The sequence below is a fragment of the Gadus morhua genome, chromosome 22, assembly GCF_902167405.1.
Source record: "Gadus morhua chromosome 22, gadMor3.0, whole genome shotgun sequence".
Lineage (NCBI taxonomy): Eukaryota > Metazoa > Chordata > Actinopteri > Gadiformes > Gadidae > Gadus > Gadus morhua.
Genome location: NC_044069.1, coordinates 4,128,808 through 4,156,626, shown reverse-complemented (window position 1 = coordinate 4,156,626; position 27,819 = coordinate 4,128,808). Strand labels below are relative to the sequence as shown.

Here is a 27,819-nt window from a genome sequence, read left to right as displayed (position 1 = left end):
TTTGTTTTTGCAAAGTGAAAAGGCTTTATTTAAAATAGTTATACATGGTTTTAATCCTCATTTCCTATCCTTAAGCTGTTCCTTAGATGAGACCCTTAGTTAAGTTAAACATTGTTAATCCAATGTCTGTTTTGGGGTCCTGAGTTAATGACACATTTATGCTATTTTACGCAAGAAATATTTTTCTAAAATCAAGAACCGAAACATTTAGGAAACTGAAAGTGGTGCCATTGATGTCCTTAGCTGTACGTAACAAAAAATTGCTTTCAGATATGTGTGTTTGGTACCCTCCCTGAGCCATGACACCGAGACACTTTATTCGTAAAAAACATTAGAAACTCTAAAACTAAGAAACGGAAAATACTTGAAGGTGTGCATGGATGGGGAGTTTCTATTGGTGGGGTTTGACGGTTTCGTTTTCAGTTAGGGTTGGGTTTAGGGGTTACTATTGGTGGGGTTTGAGGGATTGGTTGTCAGTGCTAGGGTTGGGGTTAGCCCTGCAGCTGCAGTTGTTACTGACATTCAAATGTCAAGCTAAAAAATTTAAAAAAACGCAACAGTGTGTTTCTGTACTTTTTCACAGTTTCATTAGATATATTTCTGGGGATTACCCGGGATAGCATGATGCTTCACCAGACCTAGAAGGGCGGCTGCATCGAAATGCTACCATGTTTACAGAATTAACAAAGTTTCTCTGTCAAAAGGTACAAAATAAGTCACATGTAAAAAAATAACTGGTACATATTAAAGGGGTAGTTCGGAATTTTGGACATAGGGCCTGATTCCCAAGTTAGCCTTGGTGTCCTTTATCATTGGAGACAGTTTTCAACACATTTCATTCAGTCCTTCTAGTTGCAGAGTTCGCTCGGGCAATACTAGCCTGCTAATAAAACAGTCTTACCCACTCCACAGTACACCCGAGGTAAATCAATTCTAACTTGGGAATCAGGCCTTATGTCCGAATAATTGATAACAAGGTCACAGTAAACGGGTTAGCTGCATGTTTTATAAAATTACAGAAGTCATGTGTGTTCTCTACCGAAGCGCACCTGGGAAAACAAACCCTGCTCAGTTTTTTCTGATCTAACGACGTAATCATCTCAGAATTCTGAGAAGTTTCCATGGCAAAAAAAATCTTGCTGTTTCTCTGAATTAAGGAGATACCTCAAATCCCAAGAGAATCTCTCATTCATAGGAGCTCTATGTCAGATAACCAAACATGTCCCACCTTTAGAGTTCAATCCAGTTTAATTTCGGATAATGTTTGAGCCATTTGGATGCAGACCCCCCTCCATTAAAATACCTTTTGGGGGTCAGGATGATTTGCTGCAGTACTCCGAGCTTCTCTTGGGGTTTTGAGGTATCTCGTTAGTTTAGCAAAACCGCAGAATCTATTTTGCCGCGAGAACTTCTCTCAGAATTCTGATATAATAAACTTGTTCATTCAGAAAATAGCCCATTTATTCTTATCCATTCAAACCTTTTTTATAAGATAATTATGTTAATTTAGTAAAATAAGAGCAGAATTTTTTTCTCAAGTGTATGCATGACCTATCCTTACTCTTCATAAGCTGTTCCTGCCTTGAAATATTGCAAAAGCTTTTACTCTCTAACATCAATTTCTGTTGATATTATTTTTTGCCTACCCACACAGTAATACCCAATAAGAATGGGCAGATGAAGGCGGGGTCAACTTATATTATTCTCTCAGTCTTATTGACAGGGAGCATTACATCCTCAATCCTCTGAGTCAAACCAGCAGGTGATAGAGGAGCGGCAGCAGACACAGTACCGCCGTTCGCCATGCGGGGGCAGCAACGAGCGGGGCGCTGTTGCATAGGTCGGTGTCGCAGCACACGTTGCTGTAGTTGAAGTTGTATCCAGCGGTGTGTTTCTGGCCGCTCTGACCGCACTGGGTCGGGATGGTGCAGCTCTTCTCGTAGATTTTGATTCCGATTCCACCTACATAACAAAGTACAAACCAGAAAGACAGGGGTACTGACTGTTATTGTATTTGCGTGGATTCAATTGACCCCATTCCTGTAAATTATCAAACTTGGATTCCGCAGCCAGACCAGGAACTATACTTTACATAATTAAAGTAATTAGTCATTATCAACATGAATATGTATGTCGATGTTTGTCACAGCAAACAAAGATACCACTGAGTTTGCATGTTGTGATCCATTGGCTATAGCTGGGGCGTTCAACACGCAGGGCTATTTATAGATGTAATTTGATGGGATGGATGGCAGCGCCAGATTAATTAGTGAATGGTACTGTGGTCCGAGTCTGTCGCATCCTCAGGCCTCTGGTGGCTTTCAGGGCAGGAAAGAGACCAGATCTCTGATTGACATTCGTTTTACAGAAACTACAGTAGCATAGTGATGAACAATTCTGCATCATCCAATTGAGTTTCAGTGTGCTACCTCTGGTGTACAGTGGTCCAAAATCTAAAGAAAATAACTTTGTTAACAGCTCTAATCTATTTGTCTTCTATCTCTCTATATATAACTCAATCTCGTTCTGCCTCTGTATTTTGCACTCTGACATTCTGTGTGTGTGTGTGTGTGTGTGTGTGTGTGTGTGTGTGTGTGTGTGTGTGTGTGTGTGTGTGTGTGTGTGTGTGTGTGTGTGTGTTTGTGTGTGTGTCTGTGTGTGCGTGTGTGTGTGTTTCCATCTCTCTCTCTTCATCTTAATGGAATTTATCTCCCACTCTCATTCTTTCTTCCGCTAACCCACTGCCATTATCTCTTTTGCGCTCTCTCTCTTCCAATATCTCTCCCTCTATTTCTCCCTCCCCCACTCCCATTCTCTCTCTCATTCTCTCCCTCCCACTTTTATTGTCTTTTTCCGATCTCCTCCACTCTTATGCTCTCTCTCTCTCTCTCTCTCTCTCTCTCTCTCTCTCTCTCTCTCTCTCTCTCTCTCTCTCTCTCTCTCTCTCTCTCTCTCTCTCTCTCTCTCTCTCCCTCCCTCCTCTTTCCTCTTTGCTCCCTCTCTCTCTCAGGGTGAACCTCTGGTGCCCTCTCACAACTCTTCCATGGGCGGTGCCAGTAAGACACAGTTTATGGTTAGCAGCTAGCCCCTAGCCTTTGGTGCCCTCGGTAGTGCTGGAAAGACACAGCTCGCGGCTAACGGCTAACCTCAGGTGCCCTCGTTTGGGCCAGCAAGACACAGCTAGCAGCTAACGGCTTACGGCTAACCTCTGGTGCTCTCGGCGGTGCTGGAGAGGCAGCGCTGGCCCGCGGGACACTCCTGGGGGAACTGGAGGCAGTCCATGGGCGAGATGGCCGGGAAGAGGCAGGCGTAGCACCGCAGACCCCCTGCAGTGAGAAGGAGGTACAACGCTTACCCATGCACCAGGTAGACACTCACCGCTCATCAACCACGCTACTAGCTGCTATTGATACTGCTTCTAGGCGACCAATACCCAAACATGTATAAGGGGAGGGTTATCACAGAACTCAGACGTTTGAAGGGAAATATTATTGATTTGTGAGTGTGAGATTAGTGTAGCGACACACCCTGTGGACCCTTACTTTTAAGCCCCCTGGGGGCCGTTCAAGCCAAAACCTAACCCTAAAACCAAACCTAACCCTAAAACCAAACCTAACCCTAAAACCAAACCTAACCCTAAAACCAAACCTAACCCAAAACCAAACCTAACCCTGAAACCAAACCTAACCCTGAAACCAAACCTAACCCTGAAACCAAACCTAACCCTGAAACCAAACCTAACCCTGAAACCAAACCTAACCCTAAAACCAAACCTAACCCTGAAACCAAACCTAACCCTAAAACCAAACCTAACCCTGAAACCAAACCTAACCCGAAACCAAACCTAACCCTGAAACCAAACCTAACCCTAAAACCAAACCTAACCCTAAAACCAAACCTAACCCTGAAACCAAACCTAACCCTGAAACCAAACCTAACCCTGAAACCAAACCTAACCCTGAAACCAAACCTAACCCCGAAACCAAACCTAACCCTGAAACCAAACCTAACCCTAAAACCAAACCTAACCCTGAAACCAAACCTTACCCTAAAACCAAACCTAACCCTAAAACCAAAACCTTGAACCTAGTCCTTAACCTTACAATAGAATCATTACCCTAAAACCAAACCCTAGAACAAAAAACAAAACTTGTACCTGCCCAAATGGGAACCCTAACCCTAAAACCAAAAACCAAACCCTAAAACTGAACCAAAATGGGAAACCCTCCCCTCATACCAAACCCCAGAACGAGAAACCAAACCCTACAATTTTGCCAAAACAGGAAAACAATTTCCTGTTTTGATTTTTTATTATATCAACTTAAACAAAAATAAATAAATATAAAGAGAAAAGTCGACTCTCTAGCTTTCAATAAAATCTTGTTACATTTGATAGTTTTAATCCGACTGTTCATTACTTTGAAAGGATGAACCTCAGTTTCGTGATTTAGACCTCACTTGACCTCAAATTTTGGTTTCCTAGATTGGCCCTCAGCTGTCCAAACTTTGAGAAGCCCTGCAAAACCCTGAAACCTGTCTCAAATAGGGAAGCCTAACCCTAAAATCAAACCCCAGAACTAAACCCAAACCCTGAATGCCATCCTAATATCATTACTCACTAACTGAACCCAGTGCCCTAACACTATTGCTAACAATATTCTAACAACAGTGATCGTTTTGATGCAATAGCTATTTTTTTATGGAAGTATCTGCTGATCAGAGTCTTATGACTATCTTGCGACAGGGCTTAGTACATAACCAAAATGAAAGAGAAACACAGGCACTAATATAAAAATATATAAAACACAACAGTATGCAGTCCTGTCTAAATCATATGTATTCATATTATGTATCATGGATATGAGGTCATTTCAACAAATAGATGCTTCTACCTCCAATACTTTTCATTTTTTTTCTATATTACCGAATTCAATACTTAATTGGGAAGCTTTGTACTGTTCCCTTCTAGTATTTTACCAACTAAACTAATTGGATACAGAACCGCAGAATACTGACCTGCCCTAAGTTAGCAACACAAAACTCTACCTACTCTCAGTGACTTTAGGAAGAACTTTGTGAGAGAGGCGGAGTACCAGCCATGCTCCGAGATTTGAAACACCTTTTATAATCCGTCCCCAGATTTCTCCTCTTCTTACTGTCCAGAATGCTTTTTAGCTAAATCTATGTTTTAAAATGAACTGAAAAAATGAAGTATTTTTGATTTGCAGAACTTCAGAATGTCACGCCGTCTACAACCAACACAGTTACTATCAGTGAAGGAACTTATATACATTACTTTAGCATATCAGCTTACATACCTGCCAAGGGGAGACAAAAGAGGAGCCAGAGGATGATCTGAGAGTGAGACATGATCCTCGAGGTTGGGCTTCAGAGTGAATCCAACTCAGAGTGAGACCAACTCATCTGAACTTAGACCTCTCCCCTCTCCCCCTAATCAGATCAGCTCTCTACTTCTGTTTTCCTTCTCCTTCTCCAAACAATTCGTCACAATACAATACGCGTTAGTTTATTCCGCAAAATAAACCCGGTTGAGTCAAGAATAGAATGCTGAAATAGCCTAAACGGTGCACATTCAACCACGATGGTACAACCTTTTCAACCGCAACTTACTAGTAGTGATAATGACTGTGTGTCGTTTATGCGAAGGAGGTAATTATAATGAGAATAATCTTTATTTATTTTTATTTATTTTTTTATTATTATTTTCTTTATGTTATTTTTTCATCTACAGGAACAAAAAAACACAGGTAAGGGAATAGAGTTTAAGATAGAGGGGGAGAGAGAGAGAGAGAGAGAGAGAGAGAGAGAGAGAGAGAGAGAGAGAGAGAGAGAGAGAGAGAGAGAGAGAGAGAGAGAGAGAGAGAGAATGAGAGAGAGAGAGAGAGAGAGAGAGAGAGAGAGAGAGAGAGAGAGAGAGAGAGAGAGAGAGAGAGAGAGAGAGGGGCAGAGAGAGAGGGGGAGAGAGAGAGAGAGAGAGAGAGGCAGAGAGAGGCAGAGAGAGAGAGAGAGGCAGAGAGAGAGAGAGAGAGAGAGAGAGAGAGAGAGAGAGAGAGAGGGAGCAAGAGGGAGAGAGACAAACATGAGATAGTCAGCACAGGAGGGAAAGGGAGCAAGACAGAGAGAGGCAGAGAGAGAGAGAGGCAGAGAGAGAGAGCGAGAGAGAGAGAGAGAGAGAGAGAGAGAGAGAAAAAAAGAGAGAGGCATAGAGAGAGAGAGAGAGAGAGAGAGAGAGAGAGAGAGAGAGAGAGAGAGAGAGAGAGAGAGAGAGAGAGAGAGAGAGAGAAAAAGAGAGAGGCATAGAGAGAGAGAGAGAGAGAGAGAGAGAGAGAGAGAGAGAGAGAGAGAGAGAGAGAGAGAGAGAGAGAGAGAGAGTAAGTGAATACACCATTAGCTATTTGGTTAAGTTATTTTTTCATCTACAGCAACAAAAAAACAAAGGTAATGGAGTTTAAGATAGAGGGAGGGAAAGGCAGAGAGACAGACAGAGAGGGTCAGCACAAGAGAGACAGAGAGAGAGAGAGAGGAAGAGAGAGAGAGAGAGAGAGAGGAAGAGAGAGAGAGAGAGAGAGAGAGAGAGAGAGAGAGAGAGAGAGAGAGAGAGAGAGAGAGAGAGAGAGAGAGAGAGAGAGCGCGAGCGAGCGAGAGAGAGAGAGAGAGAGAGAGAGAGAGAGAGAGAGAGAGAGAGAGAGAGAGTAAGTGAATAAGCCATTAGCTGATAATAAACAGCGTGTGGGCTAGGGGCAGCATGGTTGTCTGCTGACGTGGATCTCGTGACAGAGTGTTGCTCTGTCTAAGCTGTTTACTCCTCCGTCACTCACACGGCCAGCTGTAGAACCAACCTGCTTTTGTGACAAACACACTCCCAACACACACAACACAGCCTCAGCTTCTGGTGCCTGGGTAGATTTATGGCATTCGAGTTGACTAATGTTTACTTGAGTTTTTACTTTCTTACTGTGTCACCACCAGCCCTATATTGCGTCCACATGCTTACTGTTTGGTTAGAGCTTGCTTGGAACCCAAGACCCAGAGTTTGAATACAAGGTAACAAAATAGTTGGATTTTTAGAGCTGTCAGTTAAACGCGTTATTAACGGCGTTAACGCAAACCAAATTTAACGGCGTTAAATTTTTTATCGCGCGATTAACGTAATTTTTTTATTAAAAAATAAATAAAAATATTTTTTTTTTGGCTCAAAACAAAGAAGCAGTAGCCTGACTGCTATGTTCAAATGACATTTGTTCAAAGCAGTCGTTTATTTGCACTATAGGCTCTTTTTTTGTATCGTCCTGTTTTGATCAGTACATGCCAATGTTGTTATCAATAGAAAATCATTTGCACAAGGCAAGCCGATGCACTTCATCATGTTGATAAGAGAATTAAAATGAGAAGAATTATGGGACAAAAAAATCAAGGGATATTTAGCATAGAAAAAGAATTTGCGATTAATCACGATTAATAATAGTTAACTATGACATTAATGCGATTAATCACGATTAAATATTTTAATCGCTTGACAGCTCTAATTTTTACAGATACTAGAGTTAACGCGCGCGTTGAGCGCGTTCAACCTCTAGTTGGTCAAGAGTTTAGATTCAGAATCCATTGATTGTCATCGCAGATATGTAAAATGTAATATATACCAACTTCTCTCAGTGTACCAAAAAATTTAAAAAAAAAAAAGTTACCACACAGTGAAGTGAACTGGTAACATTGCATTGCAAAGAATGTCACAGTGTAATATGTATCACTTTTTGGTCAGCCACAGTGCACTTAGATTAGTTCTAAATACACAATGTTGTCTGTCAGGCCGTCCTTGTGGTCTTACGCCTCTGGCACGCTGGCCTCTGCTAAAGGCAGTGTAGAGCTGAACCATGTGCGAACACACTTTGGGGCACTCCAACTCGATCATTTCTTAACGTCCTACCTGGGCGATTGTCGCTGCGCTGTGTGCGCATGCGTGTGTGTTCTTACCTGCGCATGTGTCGAAGGCAGAGGCGTTATGTTTCAAAAACATAACGTCCTACCTGGGGAATGTCGCTGCGGTGTGTGCGCGTGCGTGTGTGTGTGTTCTTGCCTGCGCGCGTGTCGATGGCGGAGGCATTATGTTTAAAACATAAGGGGCACTATCGTGCATCCGGCGCAATTGACTTAATCACTGGCGCATGTGTCGTTGCTAATTTGCAACTGGCGCAGAGCGTTCTTTTCCCTCCTGCGCCACGCCCCGAAAAATTAGGGAATGATCTTGTGCCCCAAGGGGCGGCTCGGCGAAAGGAGGAGGTGTGTTCTGGCGCAAACGTTCCCTGGTGCTATTTTGACGTTTCAGAAACCACTTGCGCCACAAACCAGGAAATACCTGGTTTAGGGCCCTATTTTAACAGTCTGAAAAGCAAGTGAGAAGCGCCAAGCGCAAGTAGCTTTGTGGGCGGTTCTATGGCGATGTCGCTAGTTTACGGCGCGAAAAATTACTCTTGCGCCTGGCGCAAATCTAAAAAGGGTTGGTTTGAAGTAGCCTAATTACCCGTAGGTGTGGTTTGGGCGTAACGTGCAATAAACCAATGAGAGTGCCAGCTCCCATCCCCTTTAAGAGCCATGAGCGCATTTTAATCTGAGGAGTTGATATTTTGACAGCGCGTCTGCAGACTCCGATGAGACAGATGCACATGAATTTCAAACTTCAAATGGCTCAGTTTATGACCAAATAATATGGCCTAACTCACGCATGGAATAAGGTTTTCTTCCACAACTTAAAATACTGAGTCCTATTTAATGTGGTTCTATTTAGTGATATTTAATGATATACACAATACATTATAAACATTGTTTCTTATCAGTATTGTATGCATTATCGTTATTATCGCCCAAGGTCTTACCTGGGCGAGTTTGTCGCTGCCTTTGTCTTGACGTGCGTTGTGTGCGCGTGCGTGTGGGTGAGTGTGTGTGTGTGTGTGTGTGTGTGTGTGTGTGTGTGTGTGTGTGTGTGTGTGTGTGTGTGCGCGTGTGTGTGTTCGTTTCCGTGTATGTTCCGGCGCATGTGCGTGTGTGTGCGGTGTGTGCGGTGTTACCCCCTATGTTTTATTCGACACATTTCGACAGTGTTACCCCTTATGGGTTTTTCATGACGACGGATAAAAAACGACAGCGTTACCCTTTCCGTTTCATTTGATAAAAAACGACAGTGTTACCCTTTACGTTTCATTTGATAAAAACGACAGTGTTACCCCTAATTTTTATTTGTTTTATTTAAAATTATAGATATTGTGTTTTCCACAGAAATATAGCCGCTGTCTCCAGTGGGTTAGGCAGAGTGCACTCCACTGCACCAGTGAGGCGATGACATTACACAATAATCAATCATCAATGAAGAGGATATTCGTGACATTAAAATGTATGTGTTTATTTCTATTATATCCCTTATGTTTTTTTTCATGACGACCAATAAAAAACAACAGTGTTACCCCTTATGTTTTTTTTCATGACGACCAATAAAAAACAGCAGTGTTACCCCTTATGTTTTTTTTCATGATGACCAAAGAAAAACAACAGTGTTACCCCCTTTGTTTTTTTTGATAAATATCGACAGTGTTACCCCTTATGTTTTTTTTCATGACGACCAATAAAAAACAACAGTGTTGCCCCTTATGTTTTTTTTCATGACGACCAATAAAAAACAACTGTGTTACCCCCCATATTTTTTTTTTCATGACGACCAATAAAAAACAACAGTGTTACCCCTTATGTTTTTTTTCATGACGACCGATAAAAAACAACAGTGTTACCCCTTATGTTTTTTTTCATGACGACCAATAAAAAATGACAGTGTTAGCCCTTATGTTTTTTTTCATGACGACCGATAAAAAACAACAGTGTTACCCCTTATGTTTTTTTTCATGACGACCAATAAAAAACAAAAGTTTTACCCTTTATGTTTTTTTTTCATGACGACCAATAAAAAACCACAGTGTTACCCCTTATATGTTATTTGACAAAAACAACAGTGTTACCCCGTATGTTTTTTTTCATGACAACCAATAAAAAACAACAGTGTTACCCTTTATGTTTTTTTTCATGACAACCTATAAAAAACAACAGTGTTACCCCTTATATTTTATTTGACAAAAACAACAGTGTTACCCCTTATGTTTTTTTTCATGACGACCAATAAAAAACAACAGTGTTACCCCTTATGTTTTTTTTCATGACGACCATTAAAAAACAACAGTGTTACCCCTTATGTTTTTTTTCATGACGACCAATAAAAAACAACAGTGTTACCCCTTATATTTTATTTGACAAAAACAACAGTGTTACGCTTTGTTTTTTTTCATGACGACCAATAAAAAACAACAGTGTTACCCTTTATGTTTTTTTTCATGACGACCAATAAAAAACAACAGTGTTACCCCTTATGTTTTTTTTCATGACGACAAATCAAAAACAACTGTGTTACCCCCCATATTTTTTTTTTCATGACGACCAATAAAAAACAACAGTGTTACCCCTTATGTTTTTTTTCATGACGACCAATAAAAAACAACAGTGTTACCCCTTATATTTTATTTGACAAAAACAACAGTGTTACCCCTTATGGTTTTTTTCATGACGACCAATAAAAAACAACAGTGTTACCCCCTATGTTTTTTTTCATGACGACCATTAAAAAACAACAGTGTTACCCCTTATGTTTTTTTTCATGATGACCAATAAAAAACAACAGTGTTACCCCTTATATTTTATTTGACAAAAACAACAGTGTTACCCCTTATGGTTTTTTTCATGACGACCATTAAAAAACAACAGTGTTACCCCTTATGTTTTTTTTCATGACTACCAATAAAAAACAGCAGTGTTACCCCTTATATTTTATTTGACAAAAACAACAGTGTTACGCTTTATGTTTTTTTTCATGACGACCAATAAAAAACAACAGTGTTACCCCTTATGTTTTTTTTCATGACGACAAATAAAAAACAACTGTGTTACCCCCCATATTTTTTTTTTCATGACGACCAATAAAAAACAACAGTGTTACCCCTTATGTTTTTTTTCATGACGACCAATAAAAAACAACAGTGTTACCCCTTATGTTTTTTTTCATGACGACCATTAAAAAACAACAGTGTTACCCCTTTTGTTTTTTTTCATGACGACCAATAAAAAACAACAGTGTTACCCCTTATGTTTTATTTCATGACGACCAATAAAAAACAACAGTGTTACCCCTTATGTTTTTTTTCATGACGACCATTAAAAGACAAAAGTGTTACCCCGTAGGTTTTTTTTCATGACGACCAATAAAAAACAACAGTGTTACCCCTTATATTTTATTTGACAAAAACAACAGTGTTACGCTTTTTGTTTTTTTTCATGACGACCAATAAAAAACAACAGTGTTACCCTTTATGTTTTTTTTCATGACGACCAATAAAAAACAACAGTGTTACCCCATATGTTTTTTTTCATGACGACAAATAAAAAACAACTGTGTTACCCCCCATATTTTTTTTTCATGACGACCAATAAAAAACAACAGTGTTACCCCTTATACTTTATTTGACAAAAACAACAGTGTTACCCCTTATGGTTTTTTTCATGACGACCAATAAAAAACAACAGTGTTACCCCTTATGTTTTTTTTCATGACGACCATTAAAAAACAACAGTGTTACCCCTTATGTTTTTTTTCATGATGACCAATAAAAAACAACAGTGTTACCCCTTATATTTTATTTGACAAAAACAACAGTGTTACCCTTTATGGTTTTTTTCATGACGACCATTAAAAAACAACAGTGTTACCCCTTATGTTTTTTTTCATGACTACCAATAAAAAACAACAGTGTTACCCCTTATATTTTATTTGACAAAAACAACAGTGTTACGCTTTATGGTTTTTTTCATGACGACCAATAAAAAACAACAGTGTTACCCCTTATGTTTTTTTTTCATGACGACAAATAAAAAACAACTGTGTTACCCCCCATATTTTTTTTTTCATGATGACCAATAAAAAACAACAGTGTTACCCCTTATGTTTTTTTTCATGACGACCAATAAAAAACAACAGTGTTACCCCTTATGTTTTTTTTCATGACGACAAATAAAAAACAACTGTGTTACCCCCCATATTTTTTTTTTCATGATGACCAATAAAAAACAACAGTGCTACCCCATATGTTTTTTTTCATGACGACCAATAAAAAACAACAGTGTTACCCCTTATGTTTTTTTTCATGACGACCATTAAAAAACAACAGTGTTACCCCTTTTGTTTTTTTTCATGACGACCAATTAAAAACAACAGTGTTACCCCTTATGTTTTATTTCATGACGACCACTAAAAAACAACAGTGTTACCCCCTATGTTTTATTTGATAAATACCCTCATGTTTATTTCATGACGGCCGATAAAAAACGACAGTTACCCCTCATGTTTTTTCCATGTTGACCAATTAAAAACGAGAGTAGTACCCCCGTTAACGTTTTTGCGGGGATCCGAACCTGAGCTGTTTAGAGTGTTAACCTCCGAACTTATCAATGCACCATCAAGACACCGAATAAAGTCATCACAATGGTTATATTCCACTTTATAATTTGCATGAAATAGAAATAATAGTCTACCAACAGAGGACATCAACCGGAATTGAACCCCGGTCTCCAGGGGGTTAGCTCACAGCTCTCTCCACTCTCTCTTAAGCAGAGTACACTCCACTGCACCACTGAGGCGATCAAAATGCACAATAATCAATCATAAATATAGAGGATATACACGACATTAAAATGTATGTGTTTATTTCTATTATTTCCTTTATGTTTTTTTTCATGAAGACCAATAAAAAACGACAGTGTTACCCCTTATTTTTTATTGGACAAAAACAACAGTGTTACCCCTTATGTTTTTTTTTCATGACGACCAATAAAAAAAAACATTGTTACCCCTTATGTTTATTTCATGACGACCATTAAAAAACAACAGTGTTACCCCTTATGTTTTTTTTCATGACGACCAATAAAAAACAACAATGTTACCCCTTATATTTTATTTGACAAAAACAACAGTGTTACGCTTTATGTTTTTTTTCATGACGACCAATAAAAAACAACAGTGTTACCCCTTATATTTTATTTGACAGAAACAACAGTGTTACCCCTTTTTTTTTTCATGACGACCAATAAAAAACAACAGTGTTACCCCTTATGTTTTTTTTCATGACGACCAATAAAAAACAACTGTGTTACCCCCCATATTTTTTTTTTCATGACGACCAATAAAAAACAACAGTGTTACCCCTTTTGTTTTTTTTCATGACGACCAATAAAAAACAACAGTGTTGCCCCTTATGTTTTATTTCATGACGACCAATAAAAAACAACAGTGTTACCCCCTATGTTTTATTTGATAAATATCGACAGTGTTACCCCTTATGTTTATTTCATGACGGCCGATAAAAAACGACTGTTACCCCTCATGTTTTTTTCCATGTTGACCAATAAAAAACGACAGTAGTACCCCTGTTAACGTTTTTGCGGGGATCCGAACCTGAGCTGTTTAGAGTGTTAACCTCCGAACTTATCAATGCACCATCAAGACACCGAATAAAGTCATCACAATGGTTATACTTTACTTTATAATTTGCATGAAATAGAAATAAGAGTCATCCAACAGAGGACATCAACCGGACTTGAACCCCGGTCTCCAGGGGGTTAGCTCACAGCTCTCTCCACTCTCTCTTAAGCAGAGTACACTCCACTGCACCACTGAGGCGATGAAAATACACAATAATCAATCATCAATAAAGAGGATATACATGACATTAAAATGTATGTGTTTATTTATATTATTTCCTTTGTTTTTTTTCATGATGACCAATAAAAAACGACAGTGTTACCCCTTATGTTTATTTCATGACGACCATTAAAAAACAACAGTGTTACCCCGTGTGTTTTTTTTCATGACGACCATTAAAAAACAAGAGTGTTACCCCTTATGTTTTTTTTCATGACGACCAATAAAAAACAACAGTGTTACCCCTTATATTTTATTTGACAAAAACAACAGTGTTACGCTTTATTTATTTTTTCATGACGACCAATAAAAAACAACAGTGTTACCCCTTATGGTTTTTTTCATGACCAATAATAAACAACGGTGTTACCCCTTATGTTTTTTTTCATGACGACAAATAAAAAACAACAGTATTACACCCCATATTTTTTTCCATGACGACCAATAAAAAACAACAGTGTTACCCCTTATATTTTATTTGACAAAAACAACAGTGTTACCCCTTAAGTTTTTTTTCATGACGACCAATAAAAAACAACTGTGTTACCCCCCATATTTTTTTTTCATGACGACCAATAAAAAACAACAGTGTTACCCCCTATGTTTTATTTGATAAATATCGACAGTGTTACCCCTTATGTTTATTTCATGACGGCCGATAAAAAACGACAGTTGCCCCTCATGTTTTTTCCATGTTGACCAATAAAAAACGACAGTAGTACCCCTGTTAACGTTTTTAACAGGGGTACTACTACTACTTTTAACAGGGGATCCGAACCTGAGCTGTTTATAGTGTTAACCTCCGAACTTATCAATGCACCATCAAGACACCGAATAATGTCAATGTTTTTTTTCATGACGACAAATAAAAAACAACAGTATTACCCCCCATATTTTTTTCCATGACGACCAATAAAAAACAACAGTGTTACCCCTTATATTTTATTTGACAAAAACAACAGTGTTACCCCTTAAGTTTTTTTTCATGACGACCAATAAAAAACAACTGTGTTACCCCCCATATTTTTTTTTCATGACGACCAATAAAAAACAACAGTGTTACCCCCTATGTTTTATTTGATAAATATCGACAGTGTTACCCCTTATGTTTATTTCATGACGGCCGATAAAAAACGACAGTTGCCCCTCATGTTTTTTCCATGTTGACCAATAAAAAACGACAGTAGTACCCCTGTTAACGTTTTTAACAGGGGTACTACTACTACTTTTAACAGGGGATCCGAACCTGAGCTGTTTATAGTTTTAACCTCCGAACTTATCAATGCACCATCAAGACACCGAATAATGTCAACACAATGGTTGTACTTTACTTTATAATTTGCATGAAATAGAAATAAGAGTCATCCAACAGAGGACGTCAACCGGACTTGAACCCCGGTCTCCAGGGGGTTAGCTCACAGCTCTCCCCACTCTCTCTTAAGCAGAGTACACTCCACTGCACCACTGAGGCGATGAAAATACACAATAATCAATCATCAATAAAGAGGATATACATGACATTAAAATGTATGTGTTAATTTCTATTATTTCCTTTATGGTTTTTTTCATGACGACCAATAAAAAACGACAGTGTTACCCCTTATATTTTATTGGACAAAAACAACAGTGTTACCCCTTATGTTTTTTTTTCATGACGACCAATAAAAAACAACAGTGTTACCCCTTATGTTTATTTCATGACGACCATTAAAAAACAACAGTGTTACCCCTTATGTTTTTTTTCATGACGACCAATAAAAAACAACAATGTTACCCCTTATATTTTATTTGACAAAAACAACAGTGTTACCCCTTATGTTTTTTTTTCATGACGACCAATAAAAAACAACAGTGTTACCCCTTATGTTTTTTTTCATGTCCAAAAAACAACAACAGTGTTACCCCTTATGTTTTTTTTCATGACGACCATTAAAAAACAACAGTGTTCCCCCTTATGTTTTTTTTCATGACGACCAATAAAAAACAACGGTGTTACCCCTTATGTTTTTTTTCATGACGACCAATAAAAAACAACAGTGTTACCCCTTATGTTTTTTTTCATGAAGACCAATAAAAAAACAACAGCGTTACCCCATATGTTTTTTTTCATGACTACCAATGAAAAACAACAGTGTTACCCCCCATATTTTTTTTTATGACGACCAATAAAAACAACATATTTTATTTGACAAAAACAACAGTGTTACCCCTTATGTTTTTTTTCATGACGACCGATAAAAAACAACTGTGTTACCCCCCATATTTTTTTTTCATGACGACCAATAAAAAACAGTGTTACCTCTTATGTTTTTTTCATGACCAATAAAAAACAACAGTGTTACCCCTTATATTTTATTTGACAAAAACCACAGTGTTACCCCTTATGTTTTTTTTCATGACGACCAATAAAAAACAACAGTGTTACCCCCCATATTTTTTTTTTCATGACGACCAATAAAAAACAACAGTGTTACCCCTTATGTTTTTTTTCATGACGACCAATAAAAAACAACAGTGTTACCCCTTATGTTTTTTTTCATGACGACCATTAAAAAACAACAGTGTTACCCCATATGTTTTTTTTTCATGACGACCGATAAAAAACAACAGTGTTACCCCTTATGTTTTTTTTCATGATGACCAATAAAAAACAACAGTGTTACCCCTTATGTTTTTTTTCCTGACGACCGATAAAAAACAACAGTGTTACCCCTTATGTTTTTTTTCATGATGACCAATAAAAAACACCAGTGTTACCCCTTATTTTTTTTTTCATGACGACCATTAAAAAACAACAGTGTTACCCCTTATGTTTATTTTCATGACGACCAATAAAAAACAACAGTGTTACCCCTTATATTTTTTTTCAGTGTTACCCAGGGACGCGGGAAGTGGGGGTGCTTAGGGTGCTGGCGGCCCCTGGCTGTAACTGCAAGTGAGAACGTTTTCTGAACAATTTAATGCTTTTTTTTTTTTTGTATAATTTTATCATACAACACGATTTTTCGTTAAATTATTTTTTATGATATTTATCATATTATCATTTCAGTTTATTTAGAACATTGTCTGTGTAGGCTGACGTAGGCTACGCACAACGCAGAACTGTCCATAGCTGAATATGGTACTATGCTGATTTTACATAGGCATGTTGGTGTTCAACATCTGTTGTAGTGAACATTCTAAAACTGGTGTAAAATGTTGCTGCCATATTAATAGACACGTTGAATGTTATCGTTTTGATTCTGGAATCCCGCACGTAAGCTGGTTGGCAAAAAAAGAGCAAAGAAACTTGACGGAGAAACCTTCACTTTCCTCATATCATACAACTCGTAACTCTGGATGAAAATGAAGGCTTTCTTTTATTGTCACTTTCCTTTGTAAACCTTTAGAAATAACCTCCTGAATCCTTGTTATAACGCTGTGTATAATCCCGGACCGCAACAGCTTGTCGGCATGTTGTTAGTGTGTGAAATTCAGCACATCAGCCGAGTTGACTCTAATTTCCACATTGTTTACTTGCTAACGTTTGTGAATAACAGTGGCTAGTTGGCAGAACTCTTTTTACACACCAGTAGAGTGTTTATCAGAGCGGAGCCCTGAATGTGACGTCACCCGTCATCTCGTCTCTGTAAACAATGGATGTTGCGCAGCATTTATTATGACGTCATTATATAGACTCTCTCTCAGCATCCCTCCCTCGGACTGACTTCTCGTGTCCCTGGTGCGGTGTGTAGGTGCGTGTTTGCGGTGTATGTATGCGTTCGCGTGTGCTGTATGTGTGTGTGTGTGAGCTGCAGGCTGCTTGGCACATGCGCATTGACCAACCTGAGTAACTGGTGGGACTGGCCTGCTTTTATAGTAGTAAGATATTTTAGATATAAGGAAGACATTGAGAGTGGATCGCTTATAAATAAAAATAAATGGCTAATTAAAAAAGGTTTCCAAGGATCAATTATCTATGGGCGGAGCCATAAAGAGAACTAGCACAGGTAGGGGTGGGAAAAATAATCGATTCTCCGATGCATCGCGATTCTCGCTAGAACGATTCTGTCTCGATGCAGATAAATTAATAATCGGAATTAAAAAAATAAAGTTGCCTGCTGCAACATTCTATTCGCCAGAGAGGGGTAATTTTTGTCTTTTTAAAATTATTGAATTTATCTTCAGCGTGTATTGGCCAATCTGATTTGTCTTGACACGATTGCGATTCAGCCTACGCATGCGCGCAAACTCACAGCCAGACACAAGAACTCCTTCTAATTCAAGAGCAGCTTTTCCTTTAATGACATGGAAAAGAAAGATTAGAAATAAAATAAAACTGAAACCTATTTTTTGCATACTTCCATATTGTGTTATAATAATGCAAGCTGCATTGATTATTGCATTGTTCATAGAAAGTCATATTTGTGAAAAAAGCTTGCTCTCTTATGAAATATTAGATACGTTAATTCATCTGTTGATGTCTTTAATGATCATCACAAAAGTAGGAAGTGATTAGCAAACTCTGAGTAGCAAACCCAGATGTATTTATATATTTTTGAAAATCATGCATGGAAATGTACATAAAAAGAATTGTTGCATCGAGATGCATCGATAATCGCTTCAGAATCGAATCGTTGACCTCATAATCGGAACTGAATCGAATCGGAGGTGCCAAGAGATTCCCAACCCTAAGCACAGGTAGGCCAATCCTTATGCTAGCTGTGGGAGGCTAGTGCTAATGCTAGTTGTGGGAGGCTGGTGGTAATGCCAGCTGTGGGAGGCTGGGGCTAATGCTAGTTGTGGGAGGCTGGTGCTAATGCTAGTTGTGGGAGGCTGGTGCTAATGCTAGTTGCATAATGTTGTTTTCCAGTCTGTGCAGATAGCCTGGATGCTGATGATAGGCAGATGGTGTTTCTTTAATCCTGTCTGTGACCTCTCTACCCCCTGCCACACACGTCACACGCACACGCGCACACACACACACACACACACACACACACACACACACACACACACACACACACACACACACACACACACACACACACACACACACACACACACACACACACACACACACACAAACTGGAGTTTTCTAACCGTATGTATGTTTGTTTGATGTTGATGTTATGTTTGATTTCTCTCTCTCTCTCTCCCTATATGTCTTCTAATCATTGGTATTTTCTCTGGGGTATCTGAGTTTGGAGTTAAATTAATCAAATAATAAAGACTAAAACCCAATTAAAGATACCTTGTTTTATTTTCTGAATGACTAAGAATATCAGTAAATATATATATTTTAAAGATACATTTACCATAATTAATAATAACACCAACATTTCTAAACATAGCTTTTTAAAAGCTTTTTGTCGAAGCTGTCTCCTCAACAATATCTTTTGACCCATATTTCCTAAAAGCCAGCGTAGTTTACCTACTCGAGTACTATAATTCAAGACAAATACGAAGAAATCAAGAATGGCCTTAATCTTTATCATCCGTACAACCGAGATTATTGTTATTATAGTAGAGAGTAGAGACCATAATATCAAAACCTGTTTCGAGCGACAGGGTGATCCAGAGGGGCGTGGCTTCCCTGTGGTTCGACCCATTTTGGAAACAAGGGATCATCATGTCAGTCACATCTAGTCCTACTTCAGACCACGATTTATCTCTGCACGAGTGCACGGCGATTGACGAGACATCCCTCACAACACCGGTCTTTCGTGTGAGTACAACCCTATCATGTTGGTGTGTTCACTGCAGGGTGGCCTAGCCGGTAATTAAGTTAAGGTGCACTTTGAGTTTGCCCTCCCATGGGGTGACACGGACCGCGCTCACGCCGTCGACACTTAAAAAAACGCGATTGCGGATCTACATCGCTTGAAAGACTTCATCGTTCATTTTAGTAGGCCTACACCTCGTAAACTCACTTACATGTACTCGAATGGCCACCTTTGTTTACTTAAACAAATCGAATCAAACGTTTTCTTCTCACTGAAACTCCTTAATTTTCCTGTACCAAGGCTGATTTCAATGTTAACGTCATCCCGAATACTTATGTAGGAATATAAACAAAATCTATGCTTATTTCTGAGAGAGAGAGAGAGAGAGAGAGAGAGAGAGAGAGAGAGAGAGAGAGAGAGAGAGATCATCAAACAGTGGAAAGCTCTGGTCCCTGTCGCGTCCCACGTTGCCAATAAAGTTATTTACATTTTTTGGTATGTTTGTTATTTATGTTACAGAAGTATTGAGTGCCACAGCCTAGATCCCAGCAGATCTCTCGGCGCTGCATTGGTTAGAGCCAGTGGTTACCTGCTTTGTAGACTGGGGTTCAAATACAAGGGAGGCCGGCTCCATGAAGCCACGATGTGGTGATGAGGTTTTGGAGATGTAACAATGACGCATGAATCTTTACGTTAAGTATGACCCCCGACTTAGCGCTGCAGGCCTCCCACACCCCAGGGGGTTGGGTCTGGGTTCAAGTTCTGGTGAGGGGCCGTCTCCTTGGCAACCAAACCTACCGGTTGAGATCTTGAATGGTAATGTCCAGTGTGACCTCTGAACCGACCGGGGCAGGCGAGTCCCCGTGGGAACTTCTTATTTTTATGTGATTTGTAAGCTCAAGTATGACTCCCGAGAACATCATACCCGCTGTCTCTTTAGCGCATCTCGGAAAGAGAGAGGAGAGTAGGGGTTTGTGTCCGTTGAAACCTCATGTCCTTGTGAAACTTTGGTTGTCATGGGAATTGTAATGTCATGTACAACTTGTGATCATTGGTCATCGTCCCTGTCTCAGTGGCGCAGGGGTCAGCACTGTTGGGCAACCCTCTGGAGGCTATATAGGCCTACTATACCGTCACGTATAACCTCCAACTATAACAGGTTGCCAGTCTCAGTGGGGCAGCAGAGAGCTGTTGGCTAAAGCTCGGTGGATCAGGGTTCAAGTCCTGCTGGTTTTCTTTATTACAGGTCTCTTAATTATTTCTATATCATGTGAAATGTAAATACAATTATAACGTCCGGCCAAGTGCTAGTCAGTTTCTTGTTAGTGCAGCAGTAAGAGGGTTGCTGAACACTCTACCTATTTGATTATGTTGCCAAAATAGTCATTCATATGTATTTGCAATTACTTTAAGATCTAATTTACACAATGTGTTGTAGTAAAAACATTTGAAACTCAGCACAGAGATAGGGACATGTTGATTGGACGAGAATATGGAAAACCATTTGTAGAAAACAATTTGATTAGATTGGTATGTAATTATGAATGTCAATATCTGCCTACAACGCAGGGCATGCATGTTGGGTAAGACATAGGTATGTATTTAAACAAAAGAAAATAAGTTTACGTGGTGCACTTGCGTCGCGTTTTACCGTACTAGAAAGCAATGTAGATCCGCGATCATTTTCTAAGTGGAGATTCGGGAGGTGAGGGTGGGGAGGTTGGGGATGGTAGAGTGAGGGGAGGGGAGGCGAGGGGGGAGGTCGGGGATGGAAGAGTGAGGGGGAGTCGGGAGAACAGGAGCGAGAGGAACAGAGGAGGAAAGAGAGAGAGAATATAACGGGGACGGGTCATCTGGAACCGGGAATAAAAAAGAAACCGTTCGCTCCGACCGCGACTAAAAAGCGACTGATCCGAGGACGGTGAGTCGATGGTTTTCAATAAATTGTGAAAATGTTAATAATAACTTTTGTTTTGGTCATGAAGCACAATGAGCAGCCGGGCGTGCTGCTGCTTCACCCAGCATGAGTGACGTTTTGGGGAAACTATTTCTCCAGTTTAGCTCGCCCGTTATCTCGCTACTAGTTTTAGCACGCACTGCGTCCTATAGGTTACTCATTGAAACCCATTACGGCTCCTGCGTTATGGACTTTCCTGTGTTTCGAGGGGCTTCGAGGTTGTCCGCTTGCATATTCCTTAAAGTAATATGTTGACCACGTATGCAAAACTGACAGAATAAACTACAGGGAATGTAAATCCTTGTGGCGGAGAGTTGGAAAAAGAAGAGATCATTTTTTACGGAGATTTGTTCAGATGAGCTGACGATTTGCCTTGGTGGATTTGAATGAAGGGGAATTAGTAAAAACGCGTTTGCCCCGCTTCACCCCGACCTAAATACGACACGACAACATACCTCCAGGCCACCGTACAATCATACTGTACCACCAACTTTGAAATTGTCGCTGGTTTTGTAATCTTTGTTGCCATTTTAAGTTGTTTTCATCTTGATTTGACTGTTACTTAGTTTAAAGTGGAACACGTAGGCTATACCTGATACAACATAGAATCATTTGTTACAGCAAATCCTGACTTGTTTTCAAAGTAGAGCAACAAGGTCACAGGGAGTAGGACCGATGTTGCCACATTTAAAAGGGTTAATGCTCAGTGGTTTATGACCACTTGATTGGGGTGCGTCATCGCAACCTTCTAAAACACGCCAGTGTCTCCTCTCCCTCCTCCTCCTCCCCTCTTCCAGACAGTGTGTTCCTCAAGGCTTCGTCTGGGCCGCCCCCGGACCCCTGTGGTCCTGACCCTGATCCAAGTGGCCCCTCGTCGCAGAATCCCAGATCAACTCACTTCCTGTTGGCCGCTTCATTGTCGGGAGAGGAAGAACCAACTCCTAATTTGGTCCTCCGGCGTTCCGTCGCTTTAAGACAGAGCGACCAACAACCACCGCTGCTACTCCCCGCTCCTCCACTTCCTGTTGGAGGCTGCCTTGGCGATGGCCAACGTGTGCACGTACGGGCGCTTCACGCACGCCATAGTGCGTGGCGTCCCCACCTCCTTTGGCCGGGGGGGCGAGGACCGGGCGGAGGAGGGGGCGGAGCCGGCGGCGGCGACCGTGGACCTGGCGAAGGCGCAGCGGCAGTTTGGCGTGCTGACCGGCGCCCTGCGGCAGAAGGTGGGGCTGCAGCTGATCGAGATCCCCCCCGACCCAGAGCTGCCGGACAGTTGGAGGGTGGAGGACGTGGCGGTGATCCAGGGCGACACCGCCCTCATCACCCGCCCCTTCAGGCTGCAGAGACGGGCCGAGGTACGAAACGAGCGCACCCGCCACGTATAACAGAGACCTGAACACACTCTGAAGGAAACCTTCATGGTTTTAAACTAGTTTATAACTTTATGAGACGGGTCAGACGCCACAAACCCGTTTCCCCCCAGAACCAGGTGATGCAATGGAACCGTAGCAATAGATCGGAACCTTAGATCCCACGCCATAGATCAGAACCCCCAGAACCGGGGGCGATAGATTTACATTTAGGGCGTTCAGCAGACGCTTTGATCCAAAGCGACTTGCATCCGTACATTTATCAAAAGAAAGAGGAACAACAATATATCGCTGTCGGTACAATAAGGATGTTCATAGCACCAAGTGCCAAGCACTAACAATCACTAGGTTAACCCATTCCCCGTAGACAACAGAGATAGCTAGCATAAGATGCTACACAATGCTAAGTACTATTTTTAAGTTCCAGGACGTACAACATGCATTAAGTGCGCAAGAGTTCAGAACCATAGTGCTAAACGCCAGGAGCTGACCCCCGGGTGCGTTTGATTTGTGTGTGTCCAGGCGGAGGCGGTGCGCCGGGTGGTGTCGGAGCTCAGCCTGACGGTGGTGGAGATGGGGGCGGAGGAGGGGGGGGACTCCGGGGGGGCCACCCTGGAGGGCAGCGACGTGCTCTTCACCGGACGGGAGTTCTTCGTGGGGATCTCGGACCACACCAACTACAGAGGGGCCGAGGTGCTGGCCGACACCTTCAGGGTGAGCAGGGGGGTCAGGGGTCGCACTTCAGGGTTCAGGGTCATAATGAACGGATGAATGTGTGTGTTGATTCCTTCACGCATTCAACGATTGATAGAGCGTTTAGTGAATGAATGTATGGATGGACACATTGATTTATCTGTGAATGAATGGCTGAATAGATTTATCACTAAAATAAGAGTGGGCCGGGCAAATTAATGAATGAAAACGACAGACCAGTGCAAAAGATAGACGGATCTTGGCCCCTTTATCGCACATTACTAACCCAGAGACAGGAAACCCAGAGACAGGGAGACAGGAGACCCAGAGACAGGGAGACAGGAGACCCAGAGACAGGGAGACAGGAGACCCAGAGAACCAGAGAGCCAGAGACAGGAGACCCAGAGACGGGAGACCCAGAGACAGGGAGACAGGAGACCCAGGGAGAACCAGAGGCCCAGAGACCCAGAGACAGGAGACCCAGAGACGGGAGACCCAGAGACAGGGAGACAGGAGACCCAGAGAGAACCAGAGGCCCAGAGACAGGAGACCCAGAGACAGGGAGAACCAGAGGCCCAGAGAACCAGAGACAGGAGACCCAGAGACAGGGAGAACCAGAGACAGGGAGAACCAGAGGCCCAGAGACCCAGAGACAGGAGACCCAGAGACAGGGAGAACCATTGGCCCAGAGACAGGAGACCCAGAGACAGGGAGAACCAGAGGCCCAGAGACCCAGAGACAGGAGACCCAGAGACAGGGAGAACCAGAGGCCCAGAGACGGGAGACCCAGAGACAGGAGACCCAGAGGCCCAGAGACCCAGAGACAGGAGACCCAGAGACAGGGAGAACCAGAGGCCCAGAGACCCAGAGACAGGAGACCCAGAGACAGGGAGAACCAGAGGCCCAGATACCCAGAGACAGGAGACCCAGAGACAGGGAGAACCAGAGGCCCAGAGACCCAGAGACAGGAGACCCAGAGACAGGGAGAACCAGAGGCCCAGAGACAGGAGACCCAGAGACAGGGAGAACCAGAGGCCCAGAGACAGGAGACCCAGAGACAGGGAGAACCAGAGGCCCAGAGACCCAGAGACACGAGACCCAGAGAAAGGGAGAACCATAGGCCCAGAGACAGGAGACCCAGAGACAGGGAGACAGGAGACCCGGAGACCCAGAGACAGAGACCCAGAGACAGGGAGACAGGGAGACAGGAGACAGGAGACGGGGAGACAGGAGACCCAGAGACAGGGAGACAGGGAGACAGGAGACAGGAGACGGGGAGACAGGAGACCCAGAGACAGGGAGCACCAGAGACAGGAGGCACCAGAGAAAGGGAGCACCAGAGGCCCTGCGAGAGGGCGGTCAGCCACAGCCACAGCAGCCTGCCTGTGGGTTGGATTTGGGGAGTGTTCCTATAAGGAGTCTTGAGTGGCGCTGGTCCATTAAGCTCCCCACACAGGCTGTCCTCTGAGGCGCCCAGAAGCCCATTAAGAGTGTGTGTGTGTTAGTTTGTGTGCGTTTGTGTGGGCCATGGGCATTGTGTCATTCTGCCCGGAAATTACATGTAGGCGGTTCTTCTCAGAGAAGTCTCAGGAAATCCTGGAGCATTCTGGAACTTATTTTTCAGCAAAACCGTCAGAAAATATGCTGAGTGACGAGAGACCAAAATACTCTGATATTTATATATTCGTTCTACTTGTAAGCGCTTTTTGATATTTCCTCAAACAAAACTCATTGGGTTTTTTTCTTTGTTGCCTCATATTCTAAATGTATTTCATTCTGAAAGTACATGTGAATTTCAACAACAAATGCATGTTATATATATTTGATTGCAGAAATATGAAGCGATAGCCTATTGACTTTGTTTTTGACCAACAATTCACTACCAAACAATCATTATTTTAGCTCATAGCCGCAGAGCAAAAATAGAAGGCCAGAAGTTCATGGGTCAGGAGTGATCCAACACCTTAACGAGAGCCTCCCTCGTTAAGGCCCTCGTTAAGGCCCAGTCGTTAATGAGTCAAACCGCCCGCTGATAAAAAAACTGAGTTTATATTCATCATTGTGTTGTATTCCGATGCAGGACTTTGCTGTGTCCACGGTGCCCGTGTGCGGTGGGGCCCGGCTGAAGAACATTTGCTCCATGGGGGGGCCCGACACCATCGTCATTAGCAACAGCGACGGGGCCAAGAAGACGCTTCGGGTGAGTCGTGCGGTCGGGTCCATCGCAGTGAGCGCATGAATAATGACTGCATGAAACGCTTGACTCTCAGGCTGCCACTATAGTGAGACAACTGAGACCTGAATCAAAGAATGAGAAAATAATTATGGATATATACTACGATGTTGTGCTTTAACTTTGCTTGTGTTTGGGAATACAGAGGTTTTGTTTACGGTATAAATTATAAATTTGTCTTAGATGGATGGTTTCATCTGGTGGGGATCACCATGACATTAAGACAGTAATTAAGTTAATTAAATCAGTCAACCTTTAGTACTGTTCTCCTACACTACATCAGCGCTGCTCTGAGAAATCTTAAGGAACACTAACGGGTTTGCGGTCTTAAGTAACACAAACGATTAGGAGCTAGCACTGATTAATACATGAGGAATGCTAATGGGTTAGCACGGCTCTCCTTAGCGGTCCTAAGCTAACGGGTTAGCACGGCTCTCCTGAGTGGTCTTTAGCTAACAGGTGAGCTGCTCACCTGTTAGAGTGACGTAAACGGGTTAGCGCTGCTCTCCTGAGTGATGCTAACAGGTTAGCACCGCTCTCCTCTGTAACTCTCGTGTTCTCAGATGATGGAGCAGCTGACAGACCACCGCTACGAGGTTCTGGCCGTGCCGGAGGACGCCGCCGCCAACTGCATCTACGTCCGCGGTGCCAACCAGCGGGACTTCCTGCTGCACCGCCCGGCCGAGGAGTGCCCCGAGAGCATGGAGGTGGGTCCACGAAACGAGCGCACCCTTCAATAGACCCACATAAACAGAATGTGAAACAAATGCATCCTTCAATAGACTCACATGAACAGTGTTAAACGAACGTACCCTTTAATAGATACACAAACAGTATGAAACAAACGCACCCTTTAATAGACACGAACAGAGTGTGAAATGAACGCACCCTGAAACCAAAAATCCCAATTAACTTGGGAAAAGGAGTCTACCATTCTGGAAATCCCTTTCCAAGAGTGACAGACTTGTCCAAGTTAATTTCCCGCTTAACTTCTATATAAATTTGAGTGAACCAACAGCCAAGTTGAACAAGTGATTTTGGGGTTCCCTTTAGATCCCAACCGATACTGGAGTAAAGGTTTACCGATATATGGACCTTTAATCAATATATATATCTTGGAGCTGCTCCTTACGATTTGCAGCTTATCCTCCAGCATGCAAAACAAGAAACAAACCTTCACAGAAAGATAATGAAAATTGTTTGGTGTTTGGCGCATTTATAAATGTGATGTTAATGAATTAACATTTCTGAAGTTCTTATCGGCAAACAATTTAACTTCTCAGTTGCAACATCCAACAGGTTAACCCTCCCTCAAATCCCAACTTTTTAAGATGGCCTTCAAACTCCTTTCACTAGCATACGGACTCACATTTGTTTATCATGTTTTCACTCTCAAGCGTTGGGTACTAAGAAAAGCCCCATATCAATTTAACAATCTTTTGAGATCACCTGACCGCCACCATGCTCTCCCCACCCAGGCCCTACAGAAGCTGCAGGACTACACCTTCCTGCCCACGGCCTGCAGTGAGGCGGGCAAACTGGGAGCAAACCTGTCCTCCCTCTGCCTGCTGGTCAACCGCAAGCACACCTACTTCTGAATAAACTATATACGCCTTCAAAACATGGAGCTATGCTAACACCCTGTGCCATCAGTAGCTTTGGCATCAACGCACTAACCAGATACGCAGTTTATCGGATAAAGTGGCGAGCAGCAGAACTACGCCCCCTGCTGGTCGTTTTGTATATAACCACCGTCACACCCTACCCCCTCGTATAACTTTTCCAACCATTTAGGTCGAGGGGTTTGAAGTTACTGCATGCACTTGATTTGCAGCCTAGTAGGGATGAGAAGTTTAAGTGAAGGACCGAAGGCTCTTTAGATTGTATGCCCATTAAATGTTTACGTTTTTAATGTGTGATCTCACATTAACAGTTGCTAATAAAACTAGACTTCCTTTCCTAAGAAAATGTTATGTTATTTCTATACATAAACGACATTAAGAAGATGCTTTTATCCAAAACGACTTACAATAAGTATTCAGACAATTGCTGTC

At 41.8% G+C, this 27,819-nt stretch overlaps 2 protein-coding genes across 7 annotated transcripts; one reads left to right on the top strand and one right to left on the bottom strand.

The window, feature by feature from the left end:
• On the bottom strand, positions 1 to 5,496 carry lypc (ly6 domain containing, pigment cell). Its single transcript, XM_030347466.1, has 3 exons — positions 5,319 to 5,496; positions 3,207 to 3,326; positions 1 to 1,962 (listed from the first exon to the last, which is right to left on the bottom strand). The coding sequence occupies exons 1-3, from the start codon at positions 5,368 to 5,370 to the stop codon at positions 1,751 to 1,753; spliced, it is 384 nt and encodes a 127-aa protein (XP_030203326.1). The 5' UTR covers positions 5,371 to 5,496; the 3' UTR covers positions 1 to 1,750.
• Positions 3,347 to 27,728, top strand: ddah2 (DDAH family member 2, ADMA-independent). Of its 6 annotated transcripts, none has more exons than XM_030347463.1 (6): positions 3,347 to 3,366; positions 22,267 to 22,824; positions 23,362 to 23,553; positions 25,613 to 25,732; positions 26,329 to 26,472; positions 27,244 to 27,728. In XM_030347463.1, the coding sequence occupies exons 2-6, from the start codon at positions 22,513 to 22,515 to the stop codon at positions 27,361 to 27,363; spliced, it is 888 nt and encodes a 295-aa protein (XP_030203323.1). In that variant the 5' UTR covers positions 3,347 to 3,366; positions 22,267 to 22,512; the 3' UTR covers positions 27,364 to 27,728. The 6 variants fall into 6 exon arrangements, with proteins under 6 accessions (XP_030203323.1, XP_030203317.1, XP_030203319.1 ...); XM_030347457.1 differs by lacking the exon at positions 3,347 to 3,366 and adding an exon at positions 19,379 to 19,514; XM_030347459.1 differs by lacking the exon at positions 3,347 to 3,366 and adding an exon at positions 19,388 to 19,514 and having other exon boundaries at positions 22,271 to 22,824.
• The last annotated feature ends 91 nt before the right edge of the window (positions 27,729 to 27,819 follow it).